Source organism: Glycine soja, chromosome 2 (genome assembly GCF_004193775.1).
Source record: "Glycine soja cultivar W05 chromosome 2, ASM419377v2, whole genome shotgun sequence".
Classification (NCBI taxonomy): Eukaryota; Viridiplantae; Streptophyta; class Magnoliopsida; order Fabales; family Fabaceae; genus Glycine; species Glycine soja.
The window spans coordinates 25,668,633-25,693,760 of record NC_041003.1 but is presented as its reverse complement, the minus strand read 5'-3'; the positions used below and the strand labels follow the sequence as shown (position 1 = coordinate 25,693,760).

General features: G+C 38.3%; 1 protein-coding gene across 1 annotated transcript in view; it reads left to right on the top strand.

The window, feature by feature from the left end:
• The window catches only part of LOC114391601 (pyruvate kinase 1, cytosolic-like), a 43,318-nt gene extending 24,504 nt beyond the window's left edge, over positions 1 to 18,814 (top strand). Inside the window, exons 7-16 of the mRNA XM_028352590.1 lie at positions 651 to 731; positions 1,368 to 1,439; positions 1,560 to 1,649; positions 3,647 to 3,791; positions 16,102 to 16,190; positions 16,310 to 16,405; positions 16,546 to 16,613; positions 16,826 to 16,925; positions 17,870 to 17,929; positions 18,437 to 18,814. Coding sequence (XP_028208391.1) covers positions 651 to 731; positions 1,368 to 1,439; positions 1,560 to 1,649; positions 3,647 to 3,791; positions 16,102 to 16,190; positions 16,310 to 16,405; positions 16,546 to 16,613; positions 16,826 to 16,925; positions 17,870 to 17,929; positions 18,437 to 18,589 — 954 coding nt within the window. The 3' untranslated portion in view covers positions 18,590 to 18,814. The remainder of the gene's footprint in view (positions 1 to 650; positions 732 to 1,367; positions 1,440 to 1,559; positions 1,650 to 3,646; positions 3,792 to 16,101; positions 16,191 to 16,309; positions 16,406 to 16,545; positions 16,614 to 16,825; positions 16,926 to 17,869; positions 17,930 to 18,436) is intronic.
• Positions 18,815 to 25,128: the final 6,314 nt, after the last annotated feature.

Below are 25,128 nucleotides of genomic sequence, written 5' to 3'. Positions count from 1 at the left end.
CTGTGGTGCCACTAATATTTTTCACTTCTTATTTCTAAAGTTTTTTCTCTCAAAATATCTTCTACTAGAATTCTATTATCCTAAAAAAGATGCGTTTCTGAATATGGAAATAGTTTTACTTATTTTGGAAATTCAAAAGAATTAGGGTTAGTTTTGTTTAGGTTTTGGTAGAATTGATCTTGAAATAATTATTTTTTGAAAAATTTGATTCTAAAAGAAATGATTTGCATTTGGGAATGATATTCTAATAGTGAGTTTAAAAGAATTGATTTTGCTTGGATGGTAAAGTAGAATCACCTTAGAAGTGATAATATAGGTATGCTTTTTAAAAATTGTCAGTTCCTTGCCTTGAATCAATCATCTTCAATTTGGAAGTTAAAAAAATTCACATTTTTGAAAATCAATTCTATATTCCACAGAATTGATTTTCTTCACCTTGTAAAGGAACCAAATAGCTTTATACTGTTGAATCAATTTTTTATATGTAAAACAAACAGACTTTTAATGTGTAAACTTGTGATGAATTATTTTGTTTGCACCAACCACAAGACTATCTTGATTTAGTTTACTACATTTATGAATGTAGAAATACATTATTGTTAGTTTCTTATAGTTGTGTTATTCTGTTGTCATTTCACTCAATAACTCAGGTAATAAGCACTTGGGGTGCTCAAAACAATATAGACTTCCTTTCATTATCATACACCAGGCACGCTGAAGATGTTCGCCATGTAAGGGTTATTGCTGATGTGTTTAATCTTATTGCTTATGTATTTTGAGTTTCCCTGCTTATATTTTGTGTTTATTACAAGGAGTTCCCTTCTATTATGAAAGCATGTGCAAATCTTGTATTAATGGACAATGTTGCAACTATATCAGTAACTCCAAAAGCATCTGACAAATTCTAGTGGTGCTTATGATGTGTTCTTATCAATTGTTATTCCTAGCTTTCTCTAGACTCAGAAAGCTGAATTGAATGTTCATTTTAATTTCCAAACAATTGAATTGAAGATTCAACTACACAAAATATACTCTTCCCCTTTCTCAACATATGTAAAGGCTAAAGTAATTGATCTGAATGACATTTAACTGCTGAATATTATATAACCAGCCATTTTTTAACAAATTTGTCAGCATAGTAACAGATTAGATTTTAGTTATGGACTTATTGTGTTTTTTTTTTCATAAAGGGTTTTTTGGCTGTTTTCAAAAGAATAGGGGTCTGTATATTGTATAGTAAACGTAAAGTACAGAGGAAGGGAGAGTAATTTACTAATTTGTACAATATTGCTGATTAAGTAAATTGTTTTCTTTATTTTAGTTTTCCTCGAAGCATTTTAAAAAAGTCAGTATTTGTTATCTGGCAGGCTCGTGAGTTTCTCTCTAAACTAGGTAACCTCAAACAGACCCAGATATTTGCAAAGATTGAAAACATAGAGGTGAGAAACTTCAAAATCCTTTTGAACAATATTACAGATAAAAGCTGTAGTTCAAGACTGTTTGGTGTGTATGCTTTATAGTGATTTTGAAATGCATCTTTTTTCTCTAAATTCTCATAGGGGTTGACACATTTTGATGAGATATTGCGAGAAGCGGATGGTATCATCCTCTCACGTGGAAATTTGGGGATAGATCTTCCACCCGAGAAGGTTTTTTGCTTTTAATTCTGGACAGAAGAATCCAATGATATATGATTCATTTACAAGGAGATAATAGTTATTATGGCATTTTTCTGTTTGGCTGTTGTTTTCAGTATGTGTCTGCATATGGCATTTACATCATCCTTTTTTTCTTTTTCCAACATAATATCGAATTTGTTGACTACTCTCCCTGATGGGATCACACATTCTAATTTATTAACAATGGTGGGTGACCCTTTGGATTAATCTTGAATAAGCTTTGATACCATCTTAGAATCTTAGAATGCGAGTTTAGGCCTAACTCAACCCCAAAAGCTAGCTCAAGGGGTGAGGGTTGCCCCTCACTTATATAACAAGTTTACTGTTATCAGTGGGCATGCTTTATTAGCTATGATTTTCTCTCCAAATATTGTCTGTAAACTTTTTCTTTCTAACATGCCAAGAGTAAGTGAAAATTACTTTATGATTAGTGTATAGTTCCAAATAATATGATGTTTTTAATAGTAATGAAAGTATACATAAATTTCCTCTGGTTGATAGGTTAATGAATATAGTTTGTTTTCTTTCTATGTGGTTGATGTACACATGAGGTTATAATAGCAATGTCATGGTATTTGTCATTATAAATTTGTATTTGGGTTAGCTAACTAAGCATTTTTTTTAATGTTTATTTGTGAAGAATCTCCGTATATTGATAGGCTTGCACCAAAGGACAACCTTGAATCCTTAATTCCTTATATTTTTTCCTTGGTTTTGGATGTCCATGCAGTTGACAACATATCTAGGGGCCAATGCCCTGATGCATTCTTTCTGTAGATGATTTATTACTAAAAGGGAATAAATGTTAAATTATAGAGTGGCATTGTGAAGTTTTGTAATGGTATGGTTTTCATTTGGGTGGAAGTAAAATCTAGAATATAGAATGCAAGTTTAACATGACGTGCAGTAGCACTAGATGAATGGTGAAAATTGTGGATCATCATATCTTACCAAAAGTCACCCAGTTTACATATCATGGATCTATCATTCAAAGTGATTGAGAAATAGAGGAAGATTTAAGCCAGAATTCCAGTTTGGTGAATGAAATGGGCGAATGCTTGTGTATGAAAGGTGCCTTCTAAGATAAAAGTAAAACTTTACTGCATGACCATGAGACCTATGATGGTTTTTAGTACTGAATTTTAGGTGGTAAAGTGCTAACAAGAGCATAACTTGGTGTTGCAAATAAGAGAATATTGTGTTGGACAAGTAGTTATACAAGAAAATATTTGGAAAGAATGTATTTGAGATAAGTAGGAGTGGCACAAGTTGAGGAAAAGGCTTAGGAATAGTGCCTAATATTAAGATGGTCTATCTATGTGAGAAGAAAACTATAGAAGCCCAGTAAGAGTGAACCAAATGGATGAGAACCTAATAATTAGAGGAAGAAGACTAAAATACTTTGTGAATTCATTAAAAAAGACTTAGATCTTGTTCTAGTTTCAGAGAACTTTGCAGTAAGGGAAAGACCAGAGTTATCAAGAAAGTTTAGAGAGCGAGAAAGAGAGGAGAGAATTTGAATTTTTTTTTATTGATCAATAATAATCCATAGAAGAGTTTGAGTCTATTTATAGACTCTGAGAAAATCAGAATCAGTTGCATAGCTAGCTGTGTTCTAACTACCTAATGGATTCTAACTGAATCTGTTAAGTAATGCACACAACTCTACATAACTAACTAGAAGTAAACACCTAGAGAGCTGACACATCAAGAGCCACTCGAGTTGAGAAGAATATACACTGACAGATCTAAATTGTTTTTTAGAAGAGTTGGTAATTGATTGAAAAAAAGACGTTTGATTTTACTCAGTGGGAAAATGGATTTGGTGGTTCTTACACTATATCAGGCTTTCATACCATTTCATGGATTAGCTCAAGCTTAAGATCCCAAATGGTGTTAAATCTAATAGTCTTTATTCAATACAATAATTCACTTGAATCATGCATATATCTATATGGATTTGGCAGGTGTTTTTATTTCAAAAAGCAGCTATTTACAAATGTAACATGGCTGGGAAACCTGCTGTTGTCACACGTGTTGTGGATACTATGACCGATAACCTAAGACCTACTCGTGCTGAAGCAACTGATGTTGCCAATGCAGTGTTGGATGGTATGTTTTATTTTCCAGATATATTTTCTTTTTATTATATTGGGTGAGTCTTGTTTTGATTTTGATGGATATTAGAGTAGATGAGTAGAATTACTCCATATTCTGTTGTAATTACAGTTAGCTATGCTAGTTGTGTAAGTTAACTTCAACTAACGTTAGGTTACTTGACTGTTACTATTGTTAGCTGTTATAACTGTTTAGCTCTAGTATAAATACTAGAGATGTAACTGTTTTCAGTTGAGTTGGTTGATATGAAAACTCCATTTTCTGAAATCCGAGATGTTCTCTCTTTCATTTTCTGAAATTCTTTTATGGTATCATAGAGCTTCTGGTTCAATCCTGAGTTTTAATGGCTTCCATAAACAATTCTCAACCTCCTCCTCCCCCTCCACCACCAGATTCCTTAGCTCCAGTGACAAAATCTTCTATTCCGATGCTTGTTCGGACGGTGTCAGTGATTCCGCAGTCGACTTCTTCAATTCAGATGCCAATTCTGACGGTGTTTCCTTCTTCTACTCCAATATTGTTTCCTTCTTCTACTCTGACGGTGATGTCAGTTCCACCAGTTCCACTGTTCACAGCTCCGTTCACAGTGGAATTCATGTCGACGGCCGTTCCTTCGTTGTCTTCGATGGCAGATCCACCGATCTCTTTGATGATGACTCCAGTGGTTGCGACACCACTTCTGTCGTTCCCTGCTTCAACTGCGATTCCGGAAGCTGTGTCATCTTCAGCTTTGCAGCCTTCCTCCTTCGTTGTCTTCGATGGCAGATCCACCGATCTCTTTGATGATGACTCCAGTGGTTGCGACACCACTTCAGTCGTTCCCTGCTTCAACTGCGATTCCGGAAGCTGTGTCATCTTCTGCTTTGAAGCCTTCCTCCTTCTCGCATGCAATCTTTGCGAAACTTGTGAACTTGAACTACTTGCTGTGGTGTCAGCAAGTTGAACCTGTGCTAAACGGTCACCGTCTTTATCATTTTTAGGTGAATCCTGTAATTCCTCCGCAATTCAGAACCCTTGCGGATCAAGATCTTGGAATTTTCTTTCCAGAGTACCTTGCTTGGGAGTCACAGGATCAGCTCTTTTCCTGTCTTCAATCAACGATTTCTCCAGAGGTACTTCCTAGGCTTCTCGGATGTCGCACCTCGTGGCATCTTTGGGATAGACTTCATTCTCATTTCTGTTCCTTGATTCATGCAAAAACTTGTCAATTAAGAACAGAGCTTTGAAGCATGCAATTGCAAAATAAGTCAGTGTCTGAATACTTGCTTCGAATTCAGACCATTGTTGATGCTCTCGGTTCAATTGGAGTCACCATTTTATTTGATGAGCAACTTGATGTTATTATTGAGGGGTTACCAAGGGATTATGACTCTGTTATGTCACTGATTTGCAGTAAGTTTGAACCTCTTTCCATTGATGAGGTTGAAACTTTACGGTTAGTCCATGAAGCTATGCTTGATCGGTTTCAGAAACGTGATTCTCAAATCAGTGTTAATTTGACTCAAGGAGCATCTACTAGCTCTACTGTTAATTTCTCTCAAGGAGCTTCCACTTCCAACAGCAATGCCTATGTTCAAGCAGTTCAAGTACTGCAAAATGTGCCAAGTTCCTCCTGTAGCAGTTCCAGCACTCAGTCTTTTGATGCACAAGCTCACCTCACTCAAGGGAATTATAATCTTAGATTTTTAGAATGTGAGTTTAGGCCTAACTCAACCTCAAAAGCTAGCTCAAGGGGTGAGGGTTGCCCCTCACTTATATACTCTTACTTGGTTAACTTGGGTTTTTCCTAATACACCACCTCACGTCCAACACTTCTTGGGTTTGGTGCGTGGATAACAATGGTGGGTGACCCTTTTGTATAATATTGGATATGCTCTGATACCTTCTTAGATCTTAGAATGTGAGTTTATGCCTAACTCAACCCCAAAAACTAGCTCAAGGGATGAGGGTTGTCCCTCACTTATATACTCTAACTTGGCTTTATTTTTAGCCGATGTGTAACTTGGGTTTTTCCCAATATATAATAATTCCAATAATTCAAACAGTGGGAACAATGCAAATAATGGCAACAGATTTTTTAATTCTGGCCAAGGTGGTCGTAGCTATGGAGGCCGCAATGGAGGAAGAGGCAATGCTGGTAGAGAAGATGGCTGTGGTCGTGGTAGATTTGCAATAGTTCAGTGTCAAGTTTGCCACAAATATGGCCATGAAGCTTCCTATTGTTATTATCGCTATGAATAAAACTATGTCCTTACACAGCCTATGGACTGTGGAAATACACAATTAGTTTCTTCAACACAGCAAGCTGTTAATCAACAATCTTCTGTGCCACAAACTGTAACTCAGACTCAGCAGCCTCCTTCTGCTCAGCAGTGCATGCCTATAATGGCTCCTTTTCCTTGATACTATCCTCAAATGCCATATGTTCACAATGCTGGAATTCAAGCCACTATTTCTCCTCAAGCTCCCCCTCAAGCCAATTTAGCTACTGCTAGTTCAGCACCCTCAAACAGCTGGTATCCAGATTCTGGTGCATCTCATCATGTTATCAATGTTTCCCAAAATATACAGCAGTTGACTCCCTTTAAAGGGCCTGACCAGATAACAATTGGTAATGGGCAGGGCCTTGATATTAACTCCACAGGTCTAACTTCATTTCAATCTCCTTTAAATCCTGTGTTTCCTCTAATTCTTTCCAATTTGCTATTTGTTCCTTCCATTACTAAAAATCTGATTAGTGTGAGTCAGTTTTTTAAGGATAATCTAGTCTATTTTGAATTTCACCCTACCTTCTGTTTGGTGAAATCACAGGTTTCTAAAGAGGTTCTCCTCAAGGGCTTGGTGGGACTAGATGGTCTTTACCAATTTCCTAACTTGCTTCAACTTCCCAAGTCAAAGTCCTCTGTTAATACCATTGTTTGCTCTACTTCTAGTTCTGAAACTGTAACTAGTTCCACAAATAATACTTCTGTTGGCAGTTCTGCCCCTTGTGCAGTTTCTTCTTTTGCCACTTGCAATGCTAGACTAGGTCATTCTAATGCAGATGTTATGAAAATTGTATCAAACATTTGTAAAATTCCATCAATCAATAAAACTATTTCAGAATTCTGTTCTCATTGCTGTGTTGGCAAGTCACATAGACTGCCTTCTTCTCCTTCATTACCTGTCTATTCTACTCCTTTTGAACTTGTTTTCACAGATCTGTGGGGTCATGCACCTTTTTTATCCAATTCTGATTATAGTTATTATGTTATATTTGTTGATGCTAATACAAGATTTACATGGATCTACTTATTGAAAAATAAATCTGAAACACTGGATGTGTTTAAGCATTTCAAATCTATGGTAAATACTCAGTTCAACTTTCCCATAAAGGCTGTACAATCTGACTAGGGTGGAGAGTTTAGACCTTTTACAAAGTTTTTGAATGAAGAGGGTATTCAACACAGGTTAATCTGTTCTCACACTCATCATCAGAATGGTGTGATAGAAAGGAAGCCCAGACACATAGTTGATTTGGGTTTAACCTTGCTGTCCAAGGCTGCTATGCCTCTCCATTAATGGGATCATGCTTTTCTCACACTGGAGTGTACTTAATTAACTGGCTTCCATCTAAATCCATCCAGAATGACTTTCCAGAAGCTGTTTCACACTTTCACAAAACTCCAGCTTACGCCTTTCTCAGAATCTTTGGCTGTGCTTGCTTTCCTCTCCTAAGACCCTGCAACTCTCATAAGTTTCAATACAGTGTGTCTTTTTGGGCTACTTTTACCCGCATATGGGCTATAAATGTTTAGCTTCAGATGGCAGAATTTACATAAGGATGCTTTGTTTAATGAGTCAAAGTATCTCTACCCTACTCTTTTCCCTTCAAAACCTACTACTATTCCCCTAACTGTTTACCCACTGTTCCAGCTGCTGTTGCTGACTCACCATCTTTAGTATCTACTCCTATTTTACAACTGTACTCTTCTTATCATCCCACACCAGAACCTACAATTGACACTTCTGCTTCTGTTTCACAGCTGCAGTTTCCTGCACCTGAGCCTATACCTGAGCCTGTTAGTCCCTCCACCATTAATACCAACTCTCAAATTTCCCCACCCTCACCTTGCTATGATATTTTATCACCCACTGTCCCACTTCAAGCCTCTGCTGTCCCATCTCAAACTTCTTTGTCTACCAGAAAACATACACTCTATGTGTACAAAGGCCAAATCTGGAATTGTAAAACCCAGACTTAACCCTACATTTCCTTTGACTCATGCTGAACCTAAGTCTGTTAAATCTGCCATCTCAAACCCTACCTGGTATGAAGCAATGAAATCTGAATATGATGCTTTAATCAAGCTTTGTACTTGGACTCTAGTTGAATTACCTTCTCACAAAATGGCCATTGGCTGCAAGTGGGTCTTTAGACTAAAACAATCCAGATGGATCTGTCAAAAAATATAAGGCAATGGTGGTTGCAAAGGGTTTTCGTCAAAGACTTGGACATGACTATAATGAAACATTTTTCCCAGTTCTTAAGCCTGTCGCTGTAAGGATTCTTCTTACCCTTGCTATTTTAAATAACTGGCCTCTCCAACAGCTAGATGTCAACAATGCTTTCCTCAATGGGCTGCTGGAAGAGGAAGTTTACATGCAGCAACCATCTGGTTTTGAACAATCTAGCAAACAACTGGTTTGCAGATTGAACAAGGCAATTTACGGGCTTAAACAAACACCTAGGGCCTGGTATGATAAACTTAAGCATACCTTGCTGCTGTTTCACTTCACCCCTAGCAAGTGAGATCCCTCCTTATTTGTTTACTCTAAGGCAGCTTCTAGGCTGTACATCTTAATTTATGTGGATGATATTATAATCAAAGGAAATGATTCTAAACTGATTCAGCTAAACACTGTATTTTCCTTAAAGGATCTTGGAGATCTTGATTACTTTCTAGGGATTGAGGTCTCTCATCATCTTGATGGGTCTGTTACTCTCACTCAATCCAAGTATCTTCGGGATCTTCTAGCAAAGACAAGGATGGATGAGGCTAATCCTATTGCTTCTCCTATGGTTGCAGGTTGCAAACTCTCTAAATCTGGTTCAGAAAGATTTTCAGATCTTACTCTTTACAAATCTTTTTTTTTTTTTTTTTATCAGCAAAGATAAATTATATATATAAATAATCAAGTACCAGAGGTACAATGAATACAAGTAGTTAAATTTCCAGACAGATGGTTCCAGAATCAGACTATAATCAATCTCGACAGGAACCAATAGCTGGGTGGATACATTGTTAAAGTGCTACCCCTTTCTGAACTTACTACCCCATCCTAATAAACAAAAGCCGCTGGCATGTTATACGACCAATGGCTGTAGGGGAGAGCGAAATCCTTCAACCACGTCCATAGTGTAAATATAGCATCGTCCATCACCTTGTTGCCATCAAAAGTTTGGTTTGAAAAGATTATATTGTTCCTGTGTTGCCACACTGCCCATGTAAGGGCCAGCCACCAACACCTCCATTTGATATCCCTAATACCCTTGGCCAAACAATTCACATGTTGGGAGAAATGCTGCCTAGGGTTCTGTCGCAGAGGAAAAATAAGTGTGCTTCATTTTCCTCTGAGTTCCTGCAAAAGGGACATAATGTATCAATGATTGTCACCTGCCTCCTAATCAAATTCTTTTTTGATGGCAATCTTTCTTTAAGTAATCTCCATGCAAAAACCGCAAATTTAGGTGGGATCCTTAGCTTCCATAACTCTTCAAACACCTTCACATCGTCCCCTTCGAAGTCCTCTCCTCTCAACACATCATAGGCACTTCTAACTGAATACTGTCCACTCGGGTGTGGCTTCCAAATCCAAGCATCCCTTCTGTGAGGTTGAATAATGTCTCCATTCACATCATTAAGGAAACAATCAGCCATGACAAGCTCACTCTCGAACAAATTTCTTCTCCATTCGAATTTCCACTCCCAACCATTAACCTCCTGGACTCCCATCTCCTGAATTGTCTGATTGTGTTGGCATGAAATTAGATACAACCTAGGATATTTTGTAAATAGTGTTGTGTCACCATCAAGTCACCTGTCCTCCCAAAATCTTGTCACCACTCCCCACCTTCCATACTATTCCTCCCTGTAAAGTGGTCTCATATTGCGGATTGTGGATAGCCAATTTTAGATCTCTCCACCATAACGAAGCATGACTATCATTTGATGTTTCATCAAGGCCCCTCCATCCTCCATACTTTGATTCCAAAACCCTTGCCCATTGCTCTCCACCATGATTGAATAGGTTCAACTTTCATTTGGTAAGCAATGCAAGATTGAAACTGTTGATGTCCTTGATTCCTAGCCCTTCTTTGTCTTTAGGGAGGCACACTGTCTCCCACTTGACCCAAGCAATCTTGTGTTGGTCGGCTTCTCCCCCCCCAAAGAAATCTCCTTTGTATGCATACCAACTTGTCCACCACCCTTCTAGGAGCCCTGAAAAATGATAAAAAATAAATTTGAATAGAGGTTAGGATTGAATGAATAAGAGTGACTCTCCCCCCAAAAGATATGTCTCTGTTTCCATTTTGCTAGTTTTCTCTCACACTTATGGATGATTGGATCCCACAACTGACTTCTCCTTGGGTTTGCCCCAATGGGAATCCCCAAATATACAAAAGGAATGGCCAACAAACTACAATTCAAGTAATTTGCTGCGTTTTGCTTCCACGATTCCGGCATGCCAATTGCACCAAAGCTGCTTTTTGCAAAGTTGATTTTAAGGCCTGACACCATTTCAAATGTCCTTAAGATGGCTTTGATTGCTACAATATTCTCCATTGACGCCTCACCGAAAAAGATGGTATCATCCGCATACTGTAGGATGGAAACACTTTGTCTCTCCCAACTGCAAAGCCTGTATATAGTTTCTTATTGATAGCTTCCCTCATCAATCTGCTTAGACCTTCAGCTACAATATTGAAAAGAAAAGGTGCCAGTGGATCTCCTTGCCTTAGCCCTCTTTGGGGGTGAACTCTGCCGATGGACTTCAGTTCATCAGAATCAAAATGGGCGCAGATGATAAGCAGCCTTCAATCCATTCGATCCATCTAGGACAAAAACCCATCCTTCTCATCATATAGAATAAAAAATTCCATGAAACTGAGTCATATGCCTTCTCATAGTCTACTTTGAAAACAAGGCATGGCATCTGCTTTCTCTTAGCCTCCTCCACCACCTCATTCGCTACTAGCACTCCATGTAATAAGTGTCCACCTTCTATGAACGCTGATTGTCTTCCATCTATAATAGACGGCATCACCATCTTTAATCTTTTGGCCAACAACTTGCTGACGATCTTGTATGCACAACCTATTAATGAAATAGGTCTGTAATCTGATAGTCCTTGCGGATCAGATACCTTTGGGATTAAGGCTATGAACGACGCATTACAGCCCTTCGGGAAGATCCCATTCACATAGAACTCATCTAGGAAACGAAGGATGTCAGACTTGAGGGTATGCCAGAACTTCTTAATGAACTTGAAGTTGAGACCATCTGGACCCGGACTTTTCTCACTTCTGCACTCCCAAACCGACTCTTTTACCTCCTCCTCCTTAAATCTTGCTACCAATGACTCATTCTGATAATGGTTAATTTCCTAGAACCGTACTCCATCAAGTGTTGGTCTGAAAGGCTTTGGCTCTTGAAATCTTTGTAGAAAGAACACTCTAACTGCCTCTTTCACCTTATGGGGTTCGTCAACCCAAGATCCTTCAATCATTATTCCCTTCAGTTGACTGCTTCTATAAGACACATTATTGATCATGAGGTGAAAATACCTCGAGTTACAATCCCCCTCCTTAATCCATCTTGTTCTTGCTTTTTGCCTTAGAAAGGACTCATGTGAGTGGGCAGCCACCCACAGTTTTTCCTGTAGCTGCTTTCTGAAGATTACCTCCTGGGGTGATAATTGCCTATCCATTGTCAGCCCTTCAAGATTGCTTAACTCATTCTGGATCTGCTTTACCTTCTTATATGTGTCCCCATAATTCTCCTTATTCCATATCTTCAATCTGTTTTTGAGTCGTTTTATTTTTTCTTTGAGAACATAGCCCCCCCATCCACTTTGTTGGGTAGATGACTAACAATCATGCACAGCTCTTGTAAAGGAACTGTCTAGAAGCCAAGAATCCAGAACCCTAAAAGGTTTGGGTCCCCAATCAATAACTTTCGACCTAAGGATAATCGGACAATGATCTGAGAAGTTTCTGTCCAAGGTGCATTGCGTGGTTGCAGGCCATTTGGTGATCCACTCAGGTGACACTAGAAATCTATCAAGCTTGCTTTTGGCTGACCCATCCGGTCTATACCAAGTGAACTTCCTTCCCATTCATGGTGCATCCTCTACCTCCAAATCTTCAATCCACTCGTTAAACTCCTTTATGCTATTATCTGCCTCTCCTCTTTGACATCTGCCGATCCTTTCTGAAGGGTTTCTAACATTGTTGAAATCCCCCAAAATGCACCATAGTCCTCCATTATGAGAATTTTTCAACTGCTTTATGTTCTCCCATAGACTTCTCTTGCTCTGAACATCACAAGGTGAATAAATGTTTACAATATGCACCTGTTGAGCCTCCTTAAGCCATTGACCTACCAATAAGATGAAGCCACTGCCTATGACTTTGCTGTGCACTTTGAAATCTTCTTCACTCCATAAACACAATAACCCGCCTGCTATGTTTGCTGCGGGCTGCAATTCCCATCCTACCTCCGAGTCCCCCCACAAAGCTTGGCACACACTCTTGTCAATGTTTTCTGTTTTAGTCTCTTGAATACACAACAAATCGATTTTTTCTTTCCGGACCATTCTCCTAATTGCAGCCCATTTTACCCCTCTCCCTAAGTCCCTTACATTGTTGAAAATAATATTCATGGGTCTTGTATTCTTGCACCCAATCTCTCTGCCTCCTTCAAATCCTTTTCCTCCATTTCCTCAATTCTGTTGATTAGCCTCTGTTGGTCTATTTCACATGTCATCCCCATCACTTTAGCCATGTTTCCGATAGCTTCTGCTTCCATTAACTGAGAAGTGAAAAGTTTGGCTTTTTGTGTGTCCTGCGTAACTGGTGTATCTATTTTTTGGCCTAAGTTCCCACTGTTCGGAGAAGCTCCTTTATCATTCTCTGCCATTTGTTGCTGTAGTGTGTTGATGGGAATGTTTTTTTCTTTTAGACAGCCTTCTAAAATTTGCCTTTGATGCCACCTTGTTCGTGAATAAAATTAAAAATTGTTGCTGGGGGCGAAATCTATTTTTTGTGGGCTGTTTCCGCACATGGGCTTATTAGCAGTGGGGGTGTCGATAGAAACTCCAAGCCCATTACATCCCACTTCAGTTTCCAGCTGGCATTCACGTGCCACTTTTCCCATTGAAATGAAACTCCCTTCCACGGCACCTACACTGTTAATTTCTGGATTTCCCCTTTTGTGCTCCTTTGCTTCCTCCTCAGGTTTGTCAAAAACTCCCACCTGCTCCCCATCCTTCTTTTGGTTTCGTTCAACTTGCGAGTGTTGCCCTCCTTCCAATAGCTCATGTCGTTCCACGTGGCAGACATTGATGGCAGCACAGGTATCCGTTATGCGTAGTGTCGGGCAGAGAGGCTTTGTCTGTTGGACTAAGGGAATGTCTAGTGGTCCGTTGTCGTCAGGTTGACCGTTGGTTAAAGCGACATTGTGGGCCTTCGTCGCCGACAGATTCAGTCCGTCGCAGGTCCCTATTGTGTCGGCACTTGGTGGCCGTCGTAGCTCAATCGCTTTCCCGTGACCGCTCGTTCCTTGCGTCTCGTCATCGGTGAAAGCGCCCCCGGTGTCCTTTATCGGCGTTCCCAAACAGTTGTCGTCGGAGTCTATTTCCTCCGACAACCACATCTCCCTCTGTCGCCAGCAGTTACACTTTTCAGGGCCTCAACTAAGTTCCTCCACTACCTGCACTTGGTATGCTTCCCCCCCAATGTCGACACTTACAGTGTGATGGATGGCGGGGCTCCACGGCGTACGGATGAGCACCCTAGCACGGTCCACCCTTCTAACGTCCTCTATATTGTCATCAACATCCAGCAGGTCCCCTATTGCGGTCACAATCTGCTGGATGTACTTCTTATCCCAGGCTACAAGTGGAATGCCCCAGCACTGTACCCAAGTTAATCTATGCCCCGTTCTTAGGCTCGGGTGCCATTTTTCCAGCGAGTAGAACATGGAGTCTTCTTCCTCCATTATCTCGTTCACCATGCATTTAGCTGTATCGTCCGTAAGCCCGAGTAGAAGCACCATGTTGTCCCCCATGTACTTTGGGGTTATTTCTACACCAAAGCCCCACCGTGGGTCTTCTTCAAGTCTATCGTACCAGCTCAAGTCTTTCAGTCGCCCAACCCATGCTTGTCTAAACCACTGCTTGTCATGCAGAGGAATATTGAGGAGTAACGATGATCGTGACTCGACTCGCTTGGTAGCCTCCTTGTGTAAAACCTTCGGTTGACCAGCATTGTACTTGTCTCTCGCTACTACCGCCGCATACAAGGTCAAGCCCCTTGTTGCTTGATGCTGTCCTCGATGTGGTGCTTCTTTTGGCTGCTTCCCCTCATGCCCGAATGGTATTGATGGTGTCACTGTCTTCATTGCCGTGTCTCTCCCATATTTAGGTATGTTCACGTACAACTTCAAGCCTCCGATGACAATCTGGTCCAGTTGCCTCGCTAACTTATGCGCATCGTTCACTCCCTTGAATCTAGCGAAACCATATCTCCTACCATTCCTGTTTTTCTTCTTTGAGATAAAGATCTCCCTCAAATCACCCCACTTCCTGAAACTTTGCCACATGTCCTGTTCTGTGATGTCGACTGGAAATCTTGTGAAGTAGAAGGACGAAACATCCTTCTTGTCCCTCCAATTTTCCCGTTTGTAGTTTTGTTGTTGACCATCCCTGCTGCCGGAGTATGTCCGTCGAGGATCCACATGTAAGCTCACTCTATCTCTCACTGTTGTCCTACCTCTGATCCTAACTCTCTCCCACCCCGTGTTTCTCTCTCTACTCATTCTCTCTCTTTTTCTGTCATTAGAACAAGTACTCTTTACAGATCTGTAGTTGGGGCCCTGCAGTATGCCACTATAATACGACCAGAAATCTGTTTCTCTGTAAATAAGGTGTGCCAATATGTCTAACCCTTCAGAGCAGTATTGGCAAGCTGTCAAGAGAATCCTCAGATATTTGAATGCGACTCTAACTCTGGGATTAAGGTTGCAGCCTTCTAAATCTTCCAATTTTTCTGTCCAAGCATACTGTGATGCTGAGGGCTTCAGACCCAGATGACAGGCGATCAACTTCAGGAGCAGCAATATTTTTGGGACCTAATCTAGTGTCTTGGTAGTCTAAAAAGCAGAAAGTTGTGGCTAGATCTAGTATAGAAGCCTGGCTCTTGCTTCTGCTGAAGTGACTTGGATTTAGACTTTGTTGTCTGAATTACAATTCAGACACACACCAGTGGTCTTTTGTGATAACATGAGCACAGCGGCTTTGGCTCACAACCCAGTTCTACACTCCAGAACCAAGCATATGGAACTGGACTTGTTTTTTGTTAGAGAAAAGGTTATGGAGAAGAGTCTTCAAGTTATTCATGTCCCTACTGATGACCAATATGCTGACATCCTCACCAAATCTCTGTCTCCTTCCAACTTTACTGTTTTCAGAGACAAGCTCAGAGTTGTTGACAGAACTTTGGTCAACCCCTCATGAGCTTGCCACAGGGGGGGTAATTAGAGTAGATGAGTAGAATTACTCCCTATTTTGTTGTAATTACAGTTTAGCTATGTTAGTTGTGTGAGTTAACTTCAACTAACCTTAGGTTAGTTGACAGTTACTATTATTGGCTGTTATAACTGTTTAAATACTAGAGATGTTTGTGTTTTCAGTTGAGTTAGTTGATATGAAAACTCCATTTTATGAAATCTGAGATTTTCTCTCTTTCATTTTCTGAAATCCTTTTAATGGATTTATGCATTATCTTGACACTTGCATTGGATGCACTCCACGTTTCTATTTATTAATACTCCTTCAATTTTATGGTGTTTATCCAAGGTTGCATCATCTCTAATTTTTATTTTTTTTCCATTTTTGATGGATTTATGCATTATCTAGACAATAGCTTTGAATCACTACATGTTTCTATTTATTTATCAATACTCCTTTTTTTATGGTGTTTATCCATCGTTGTATCATCTCTAATTTCTTTTTTCTTCTTATTTTCATTTTGTTGGTTTAGGCAGTGATGCAATTGTTCTTGGGGCAGAAACTTTGCGGGGGTTATACCCTGTAGAGACTATTTCCACTGTTGGAAAAATTTGTGCTGAGGTAGGAAGTAGAATGTATTTTTTTTAACCAATCACTACGTTTGGCCACAAACACATTGAATGTGTGAATGCTTTCTAGGGTACTAGGCAGACATTTTCATAACCAGATGCTCTTTACAGGCAGAGAAAGTTTATAATCAAGATTTGTATTTCAAGAAGGCTGTCAAATTTGTTGGAGAGCCGATGACTCATTTGGAATCAATAGCTTCCTCTGCGGTAATGTTGTCTTTTCCACTAAATTTTAGTTGGGGTTGTTTAAATTTTTTCCCACAGCCATTACACTATTCACTCGCTTATAGAAATTTGTGCTTAGTAAAACACATATTTGGGAATAATTTCCTTGTGTCAACATGTAGGTACGGGCAGCCATCAAGGTTAAGGCTTCTGTTATTATTTGCTTTACTTCATCTGGCAGGGCTGCAAGGTTTCATTTCTCCTTTTATTATTTTGAGAATTTTCTAATGCTTTGGTCATCAATGCAAATGTTTATGCATATCTTGTTTATTAATAATTAAGCTATTATGTTAATACCTTCTCAGTTCATGTTGGGTTGAGTTGACAGTTGCATTTTATTTTGTTGCACTTTTAATGTCTTCCTAACAAATCATTTGAGTTATCTGTTGTGTAAATGTGTAGGTTGATTGCTAAGTACCGTCCAACCATGCCTGTGATATCCGTTGTCATTCCTCAACTAAAGACAAATCAACTTCGATGGACTTTCACTGGAGCTTTTGAGGTATTTAATGAACAACTTGACTTGAGTTGTTTCAGGAATATTCTGATTGAGCCCAACTCATAGATCAACAAATTAGGATTCTGTTATCATAGCTTATCTTTAGAATTTATCTTTTTTATTCATTTTTTTTAATCTTTTAGGGAGTTAGTTGAGGGAGAGAATAATAAATATAAGGACAGTTTGTGAGGGAGAGGCACTTTTGGTGATTTTCTCTTGAATGTTGCCAAGCTTGTGCTCCGGGAGAAGGGGACAGTAGATTAATATGCCAATCTCTTTTCTATTTGAAATAATAATACCCAATCATTCTCGGGCACCCATCATATTCAAATGAATCCTGAGGCTGGTCTGTTTTAAGTCAGAGTCAGCATGATTAGGTTCCTTGAGTCAGCCCAGTCTTTTTTGGCACCAGAATAATTTATTGAAACTGTGCTTTTTATATATTATTCTGTAATGGAGCTTGATAATTAAGCCTGACTGAATTAGCTCCTCTTAGACTACTGACTAAAATTATTCGAATTTTTTCCCAATTGTGTCAGCTTCTTGTACCATTGATAACTTTAGTTTTAGATACAGTAGAATAATGATTTTATGACCAAGCTATCAATTCTTATGTGTTCTATGTTAACTTAGACTTTTGTACATTGGTTAATTTCTCTTTGAAGCACTACGGTGAACCTTCCTTTTGGTTTATCCTCTAATCATACAAGCAATGCCTCGAAACCTTGTCGATAATCCTTAGCACATAAAACTTTGCTCGTTAGCCATTATATAAATGTAATTAAACTTGATTTGATAGGGAAAATGGAGGAAAAATGCTATTAATCTGTGATTATAAACTTTCTTTAACCTGACTGTTAGTTTTTATTCTTTTCTTCACTTGTATTATAACATTTTTAATTGAAACTAATGTGTTCTTGCTGTTTTCTTTTATGATTCTATGACAGGCAAGGCAATCACTTATTGTGAGAGGTCTTTTCCCTATGCTTGCAGATCCACGACATCCAGTAAGAATTATTTGACGTCAATTGATTTAGTTATGTAAAATGGGGAATGGGAAGAAATGGAAGATCTCAAAACCTCAAATTCTTATTCTACATATCTAATATTTAAATATTAAAACTGAATGTGCCTTACATAATGCAAAACAATTAAAAGATTCTACTATCAAACTTAACAAAGTCCAATTTCAGAATAACAAGTAAAATACAAGTCTAGTTGAAAGTAGGATATTCCAAGGCCTAAACATCTAATTGCTAATTTCGAAACTAACACCGTTTACACCCTAAATCTGAATTATGATTAGCTGTTATTTCCAGATTGAAAGTTATCTGTCTTTTTATTTCCCTCATCACAAGCAATTCTAGAATTATGATCTAGGGGTGTCACTTTCGTTTGGATTTGAATATTCCTTTATTCCATGCATTTTGGGGTCAGCCACTACAAAACTATAAAAGTGAAGTTTATTTGCGGTCATGCTCTTGTTAACATGTAAGCATGTCTTTTTGGTGCAGGCTGAGTCTAAAAGTGCAACAAATGAATCAATTTTGAAGGTTGCTTTAGACCATGGCAAGGCTTTTGGTATCATAAAGGCACATGATCGAGTTGTTGTATGCCAGAAAGTTGGTGACTCCTCAGTTGTGAAGATTATTGAGCTTGACGAATAGAACTTGATTCATTTTCAAGTTTGCGTTATAATATGTCTTCTTTGTATTAGTATTTTCTGTTGTATGCTTTAATAATAAAAACACTTCAAAATAATGTGTATCACATTGGAAGAAATGCTTTTGGGGAATGGATATCATTCATTGCCAGCATGCCAACTGTTGTTTATAATATAACACCATTGAATCCTTTTATCAATACATATGCAAGTTAATTTCCAGTGGATACATATGTAGTATAGATTGTTCGACTGAAGTATCTATCTACTTCCACTTAAAATGTTTATCGCTGTCTTGCCACTATAATTTCATAAGAAATCATACCTGAAGATTTTAAAATTTGCAAAGAACTAGTTATCCACGATAGATTTACATGAAAATCCACATGCAAATCTCCATATAATGACATTTCTAGTAGTGGAGCCAAACATCTCTTGGTGACACAATCAACTTCCCTCACCTATCATGTTCAATGTTTGGGAGTTGTAGACTAACCCAACCAAGTAACATTTGAGTATCGAGTAATTCGAAGATGAGGAGTTGGTTTGCCCCCTTTTCTCCCTATACCATCATCTTGTGTTAGATATTAATCTAGTGTAGGCCAACCTAGATCCCTTACTTGGGACTAGAGCCATCAAAATGGCCCTAGGCTCTAGGGTAAGTCCATTTGACCCTCCATAATGGCCCTAGCAGGCCTTAGCCCCCTAATGAGGGGTTCTATAGGGCCCTAACCCATACAACTCCGCTTAATATGAGGATAAGGTTATGGTTAGCTCATTGGTCATGCTATTTTAAAGTGATTTTTTTCAATTGTCCAAAAAATTATTTTTAAATTAGTTGGTTAGGGTTAATTTTGGCCCACCTTGTCCAAGGTTATTTTTAGTTGACTTCGACCTAGGCTATCTTCGGATAACCTCAATGGGAAATTTTTGGATCTATCTTGCCTAAGGTTATTTTCGGTTGACCTCAGTTGAGGTATTTTTGACTGACCTTCATCAAGGCATTTTGGTTGACCTCAGTAGGACTATTTTTTTACCAACCTATGGTAGGGTTATTTTCAGTCGACCTCGACCAAGGTTGTTTTTGGTCAACCTTAAGCAAGGGTTATTTTTTACCAACCAAGGCCAAGATTTTTTTATGTTGACACAAGCCAAGGCTATTTACGACCAACCTTGACCAAACCTGTTTTTGGTAGACCTTGGCGCCCCTCTTTTCAGGTAACCTCGACTATGGTTGTTCTTGGTTTTTCTCCGCCAAGGTTAATTTTGGCCAACCTCGATGACGCTCTTTTTGATTGACCTCATGTAAGGTTAATTTTCAGTTGATCTCAATTAGGGTTAATTTTATCTGATCTCGGCCAAACTAAATTCAATCGACCTTAACTAGGGTTAATTTTTGGCCTGCCTTGGTAGGTTTAATTTACGGTCGATCTCGGCCAAGCTTAATTTTTGTCGACCTTGACCAAATTTATTTTTGTTCATCCTCGGCCAGAGTTATTTTCGGCTGACCTCGACCAGGGCTATTTTTGGATGACATTGGTCAGAGCAGTTTTTGGTCGACCTTGGGCAAAGCTGTTTTCACCCAACCTCAGCCAAGACTGTTTTTGGCTGACATCGGTTAGGATTGTTTTTGATTGACCTCTGCCAGACTGTTTTTGTCAACCTTGACAAGGGTTAATTTTTAGTTGATCTCGGCTAGGGTTAATTTCAATCGACCTCGGTCACATATTTTTGGTCGAACTCGAGTAAGGTTAATTTTCGACCAACCTTGGGTAGGGTTAACTTTTGGCCGACGTTGACTAGGGATGTTTTCGGTTGAACTCGACTAGGGCTATTTTCTGTCGACCTCAGTTAGGGTTATTTTTTTGCCAACCTCGACAATGATTGTTTTCGACCTAACTTGGTCGGCTTGTGTTTTGGCTGATCTTGACTAGGTTATTTTCAACCGACCTCAGTTAATGTTAATTTCAGCCAACCTTAGTTGGAGTTCTTTTTGACCAACCTTGACCAAGATTGTTTTAGGCTGATGTTAGTTAAGGTTGTATTTAGTCGATCTCGACTGGGGCTATTTTAGGCCAATGTAACACCCCATTTTTTGTAAAATAAATAACAAGAGTTTTATTTTAAAATTAATAGGATTTTTAGAAACTAAATAAATGAGAGGAAAGGGTTTGTTAGACAAGTGGCCTCAAATATCTTAAGAAAGGGGGGGGGGGTTGAATTAAGATATCCCAAATTACTTTCCCCAATTAAAAATTTATTTCACTTTCTTTTCAAGTTATAGATTCCCTTAACAATAAACTTCTTAAATATTAATTCAAATAAAACAATTTGAATATGAATGTAAAGCAATAATAAACAAAGGAGATTAAGGGAAGAGAAAGTGTAAACTCAGATTTATACTGGTTCGGCCACACCCTTGTGCCTACGTCCAGTCCCCAAGCAACCCTCTTGAGAGTTCCACTATCTTGTAAATTCTTTTTACAAGTTCTAAACACACAAGGACAATCCTTCCTTTGTGTTTAGAATTCCTTTACAACAAGAGACCCACAGTCTCTTAATTCCTTAGAGAATGAGTAGAAGAAGAAGAATGAATCTCTCTAGAAAGAGATAGATTTTTACAGATTGAGCGCTCAAATAATTCCTTAATGAATTGCAATTGAATTGGCCAAGGAATTCTTAAGAGGATAAAATGAATTTTGCTCTCTGAGAGGATAAACACTTTTTGTTCTGAAAAACTCTGTCAAAACCGTGTCTCAAGTCACACATATATAGACCTTATGAAAGCCATTCAATAACCACATGAAAGGATGTGACTGATGAGAATGTTTTCTGAAAAACTCCTCTGGTAATCGATTACAATAAGTGTGTAATCGATTACACTCTTTAAAATTTGAATTAAAACGTTCAGAAACTGCTGGTAATCGATTACCATATATGTGTAATCGATTACACAGTGCAAATTTTGAATTCAAATTTTAATAGCTGTTGTAAATCAGTTTTGGCCACTGGTAATCGATTACATCCTCTTGGTAATCGATTACCAGAGTAAATTTGTTGAAAAACACTTTTTAGCTTAAAATTCTTGGCCAAACCTTTTGCTAATCCAATTGGATTTCCCTTCCATTTTAATATCCTTTCTAAGACTCTATAGACTGTCTTGATCATCCATCTTGATTAACTCTAATTGCTTTGTCTTGAGTAAATCTTTGAGAAGCATATGATTCATGTAATCCTTTGGCATCATCAAAACTTTCAGCTTGATCCTTTGTCTACAATCTCCCCCTTTTTGATGATGACAATACCTGAAATCAAGACAAGCTATATACAAGATGATAGCACGTTCACACAACCCTTACTCCCCCTATCTTTTGGCATGTATGCCTATTTTTTTTTTTTAACGATAAATTTCTAAATTTCTAATTGATTTCTAATTAATTTCTAACCCATGTTCTCTCCCAAGTTCTCTCCCCCTTTGGCAACATCAAAAAGAACTAGAGCAAGGCAATCAATAGCCAAACATTAACCCAAAGAATATCCAAACAAAGCCAACCATTAAACCAAAATAAATCCATACATAGTCATAATCAACAAAAGCAATGTCTAGAAATATAATTATAGTGCTAGATTACGATAACTAGAGCAATAAAAAGCCAAATACACAGCGTTAAAACAAAGTACTAATAATAATACTTAACCACTAATAATACTTAGTCGTAATAAGAACATATAAGCTAAGAGGATGATGGAGGCGGTGGTGGTGGATCAAAGCAAGTACCGATGAAGGAGACATCTTCTTCAACTTTGGTGATCCTTGATTCCATGGCATCAAACCGCATGTCGACTTGCAATTCCATATTATCAAACTTGTCACCAACAAAAGATTGAAGACCATCGAACTTTTCCAAAAGCTTTCGAAGAAGAGAGGAATTATCTTCAACTGGTTGGTTGCCTTCATCATCAGTGGGTGGAGCACCCTTTTTGACCCAAGAGCCATCATGCTCTTTGCGGTAACCAAAAGAAGCAATCACAGCAGCACCAATTAAAAAGGATCTCTTGATTGGAACGTAAGGTTCAGAATCAAGAGGAATTTGAAAATGGCGGAAAAAGAGAGTGACAAGCTGTGGATATGGTAGTGGAGCATTTAATCGCAATGCCTTATGCATGCGATATCTGACTAAGTGTGCCCAGTCAAGTTGACGCCCTGTATGAAAGGCCCACATGATAATTAGATCTTCCTCAGAAACCTGGGCAAGGTTGGAAGACCGTGGAAGCAAAATGCGCACAATTAAATAGTGAAGGATGCGGCTTTCAAAAGCCAATGACCCGACAAGAAGACGTCCGGTCATATCCGCATTGTTGGTGCAAACCAACTGGCGGGCATCATGGGCAGAGAAATCAAATTTCCAGTCGTCATTCAGTGTGCCTTCAAATGGTACACCGTCACTGGGTAATTTGGTTAAGTCATAGAAAAGGGATTGGTCAATGACCATTTTTATCCCAAAAATTTCAGAAATCAGAGTGCTGTCCTGAATTTCAAGATTACAATAAAAAGATTTAACCAATTCAGGATAAATAGGCAATTGTAATGACATAAATGGTAGAAGACCTAAGTTCTGAAAGGCTTGAATGCAATCAAAGGTTTCAGTAGAAAAGAATTCCATATCAATAAACTTAGGATCGATAATGGAACGAGATGAGAAAAGATTGGAGTACCGTTTCTGCTGTTCGTCGGAAGAAAACACTAGGGAAGAGGACAATGAGGGTGGAATTGGTGCTGTGGATGCGCTAGTGGCTCTGGAACGATGAGCTCTTGAAGCCGAAGCGGAGGCGGAAGAACCCTTTCGTTTCTTTGACGATTCTGCCATTTGAAGGAGTTTTTGTAGATTTTAATCGGTGAAATCAAAAGAGAAATGAAAAAGAAGAAGATCGCAATTTACGGGAGTTGATTTGATGGAGAAATGAGTGAGATACGAAGGTTTGGAGGTTTAGGAATGGAGGAACGTCGTAAGAGAAAGGGGGCTGCGCAGGGATTTCTGGAAAATGTGATATTTATAGAGTAGGACGCGTGGTAATCGATTACAAGTAATGGTAATCGATTACAAGTAATGGTAATCGATTATAGGAGAAGGCAGCCTACTGGTAATCGATAACATGAATACTGTAATCGATTACAGGCTATCTGTTCTAGTGTAATCGATTACAGTATTCATGTAATCGATTACCAGAACAAAAAAATAGCCTTTTTCTAAAAGAAAACTTATTTCTAAGTCTAAAAACTTATACTATCTTAATAATTAATTATACTAACAAAAAGTAAAGTAAATTAAACAACACAAGTGTTATTCTTAATCAAAACACAATCAATCATTCATAAAAACAAGAATTCAAACAAGATTAAACAAACAAAATAATCTACAATCAATAAGTAAGAGTAAATCAACCAATCAATCAATCAATCATCCAATCAATTCCTATTTTTCTAAATCTCTTACGTCTAAGAGACCTAACTCTCTTCTAATAGAGAAGAACACTTCCTTGGGGAGAGGTTTTGTGAAAATATCAGCAAGTTGATTCTTAGTATCAACAAACTCTAATACACAATCTCCCTTTAGGACATGATCTCTAAGAAAGTGGTGTCTAATCTCTATATGTTTAGTTCTAGAGTGTTGAACTGGGTTTTTGGATAGATTTATGGCACTAGTATTATCACAATTAATAGGTATACGATCAAGAATGATGCCATAGTCAGATAATTGTTGCTTCATCCATAAAATCTGTGCACAACAACTACCGGCAGAGATATACTCCGCTTCAGCAGTAGATAAAGCAACACTGTTTTGTTTCTTACTATGCCATGAGACAAGAGCCAATCCAATAAATTGACAAGTTCCACTTGTACTTTTTCTATCAGTTTTAGATCCGGCAAAATCAGAATCAAAATATCCTATTAAGTTACATGTTGAATTCTTAGGATACCATAATCCTAAATTGATTGTTCCTAATAGATATCTCATGATTCTCTTTACTGCACTTAAATGTGATTGTTTGGGGTTGGACTGAAACCTGACACACATGCATACACTAAACATAATATCAGGTCTATTAGCAGATAAATAAAGAAGAGATCCGATCATACCTCGATATTGTTTTATGTCTATAGACTGACCAGATTCATCTTTATCTAAGTAACAATTAGTGCTCATCGGTGTAGACATGTGTTTTGCACTATCCATCCCAAATCTTTTGATCAATTCCTTGCAGTACTTGGATTGATTGATGAATATACCTTCTTGAGTTTGCTTGATTTGTAATCCCAGAAAGTACTTTAGTTCTCCCATCATTGACATTTCAAATTCACTTTGCATATCAAGGGAAAACTCCTTGCACAATGAGTCGTTAGTGGATCCAAAAATTATATCATCGACATATATTTGAACCAATAAAATATCATTATGCTTTCTCTTTATGAACAATGTGGTATCCACTTTTCCTCTAGAGAAATCTTTTTCTAGAAGAAAATTGCTTAAGGGTTCATACCAC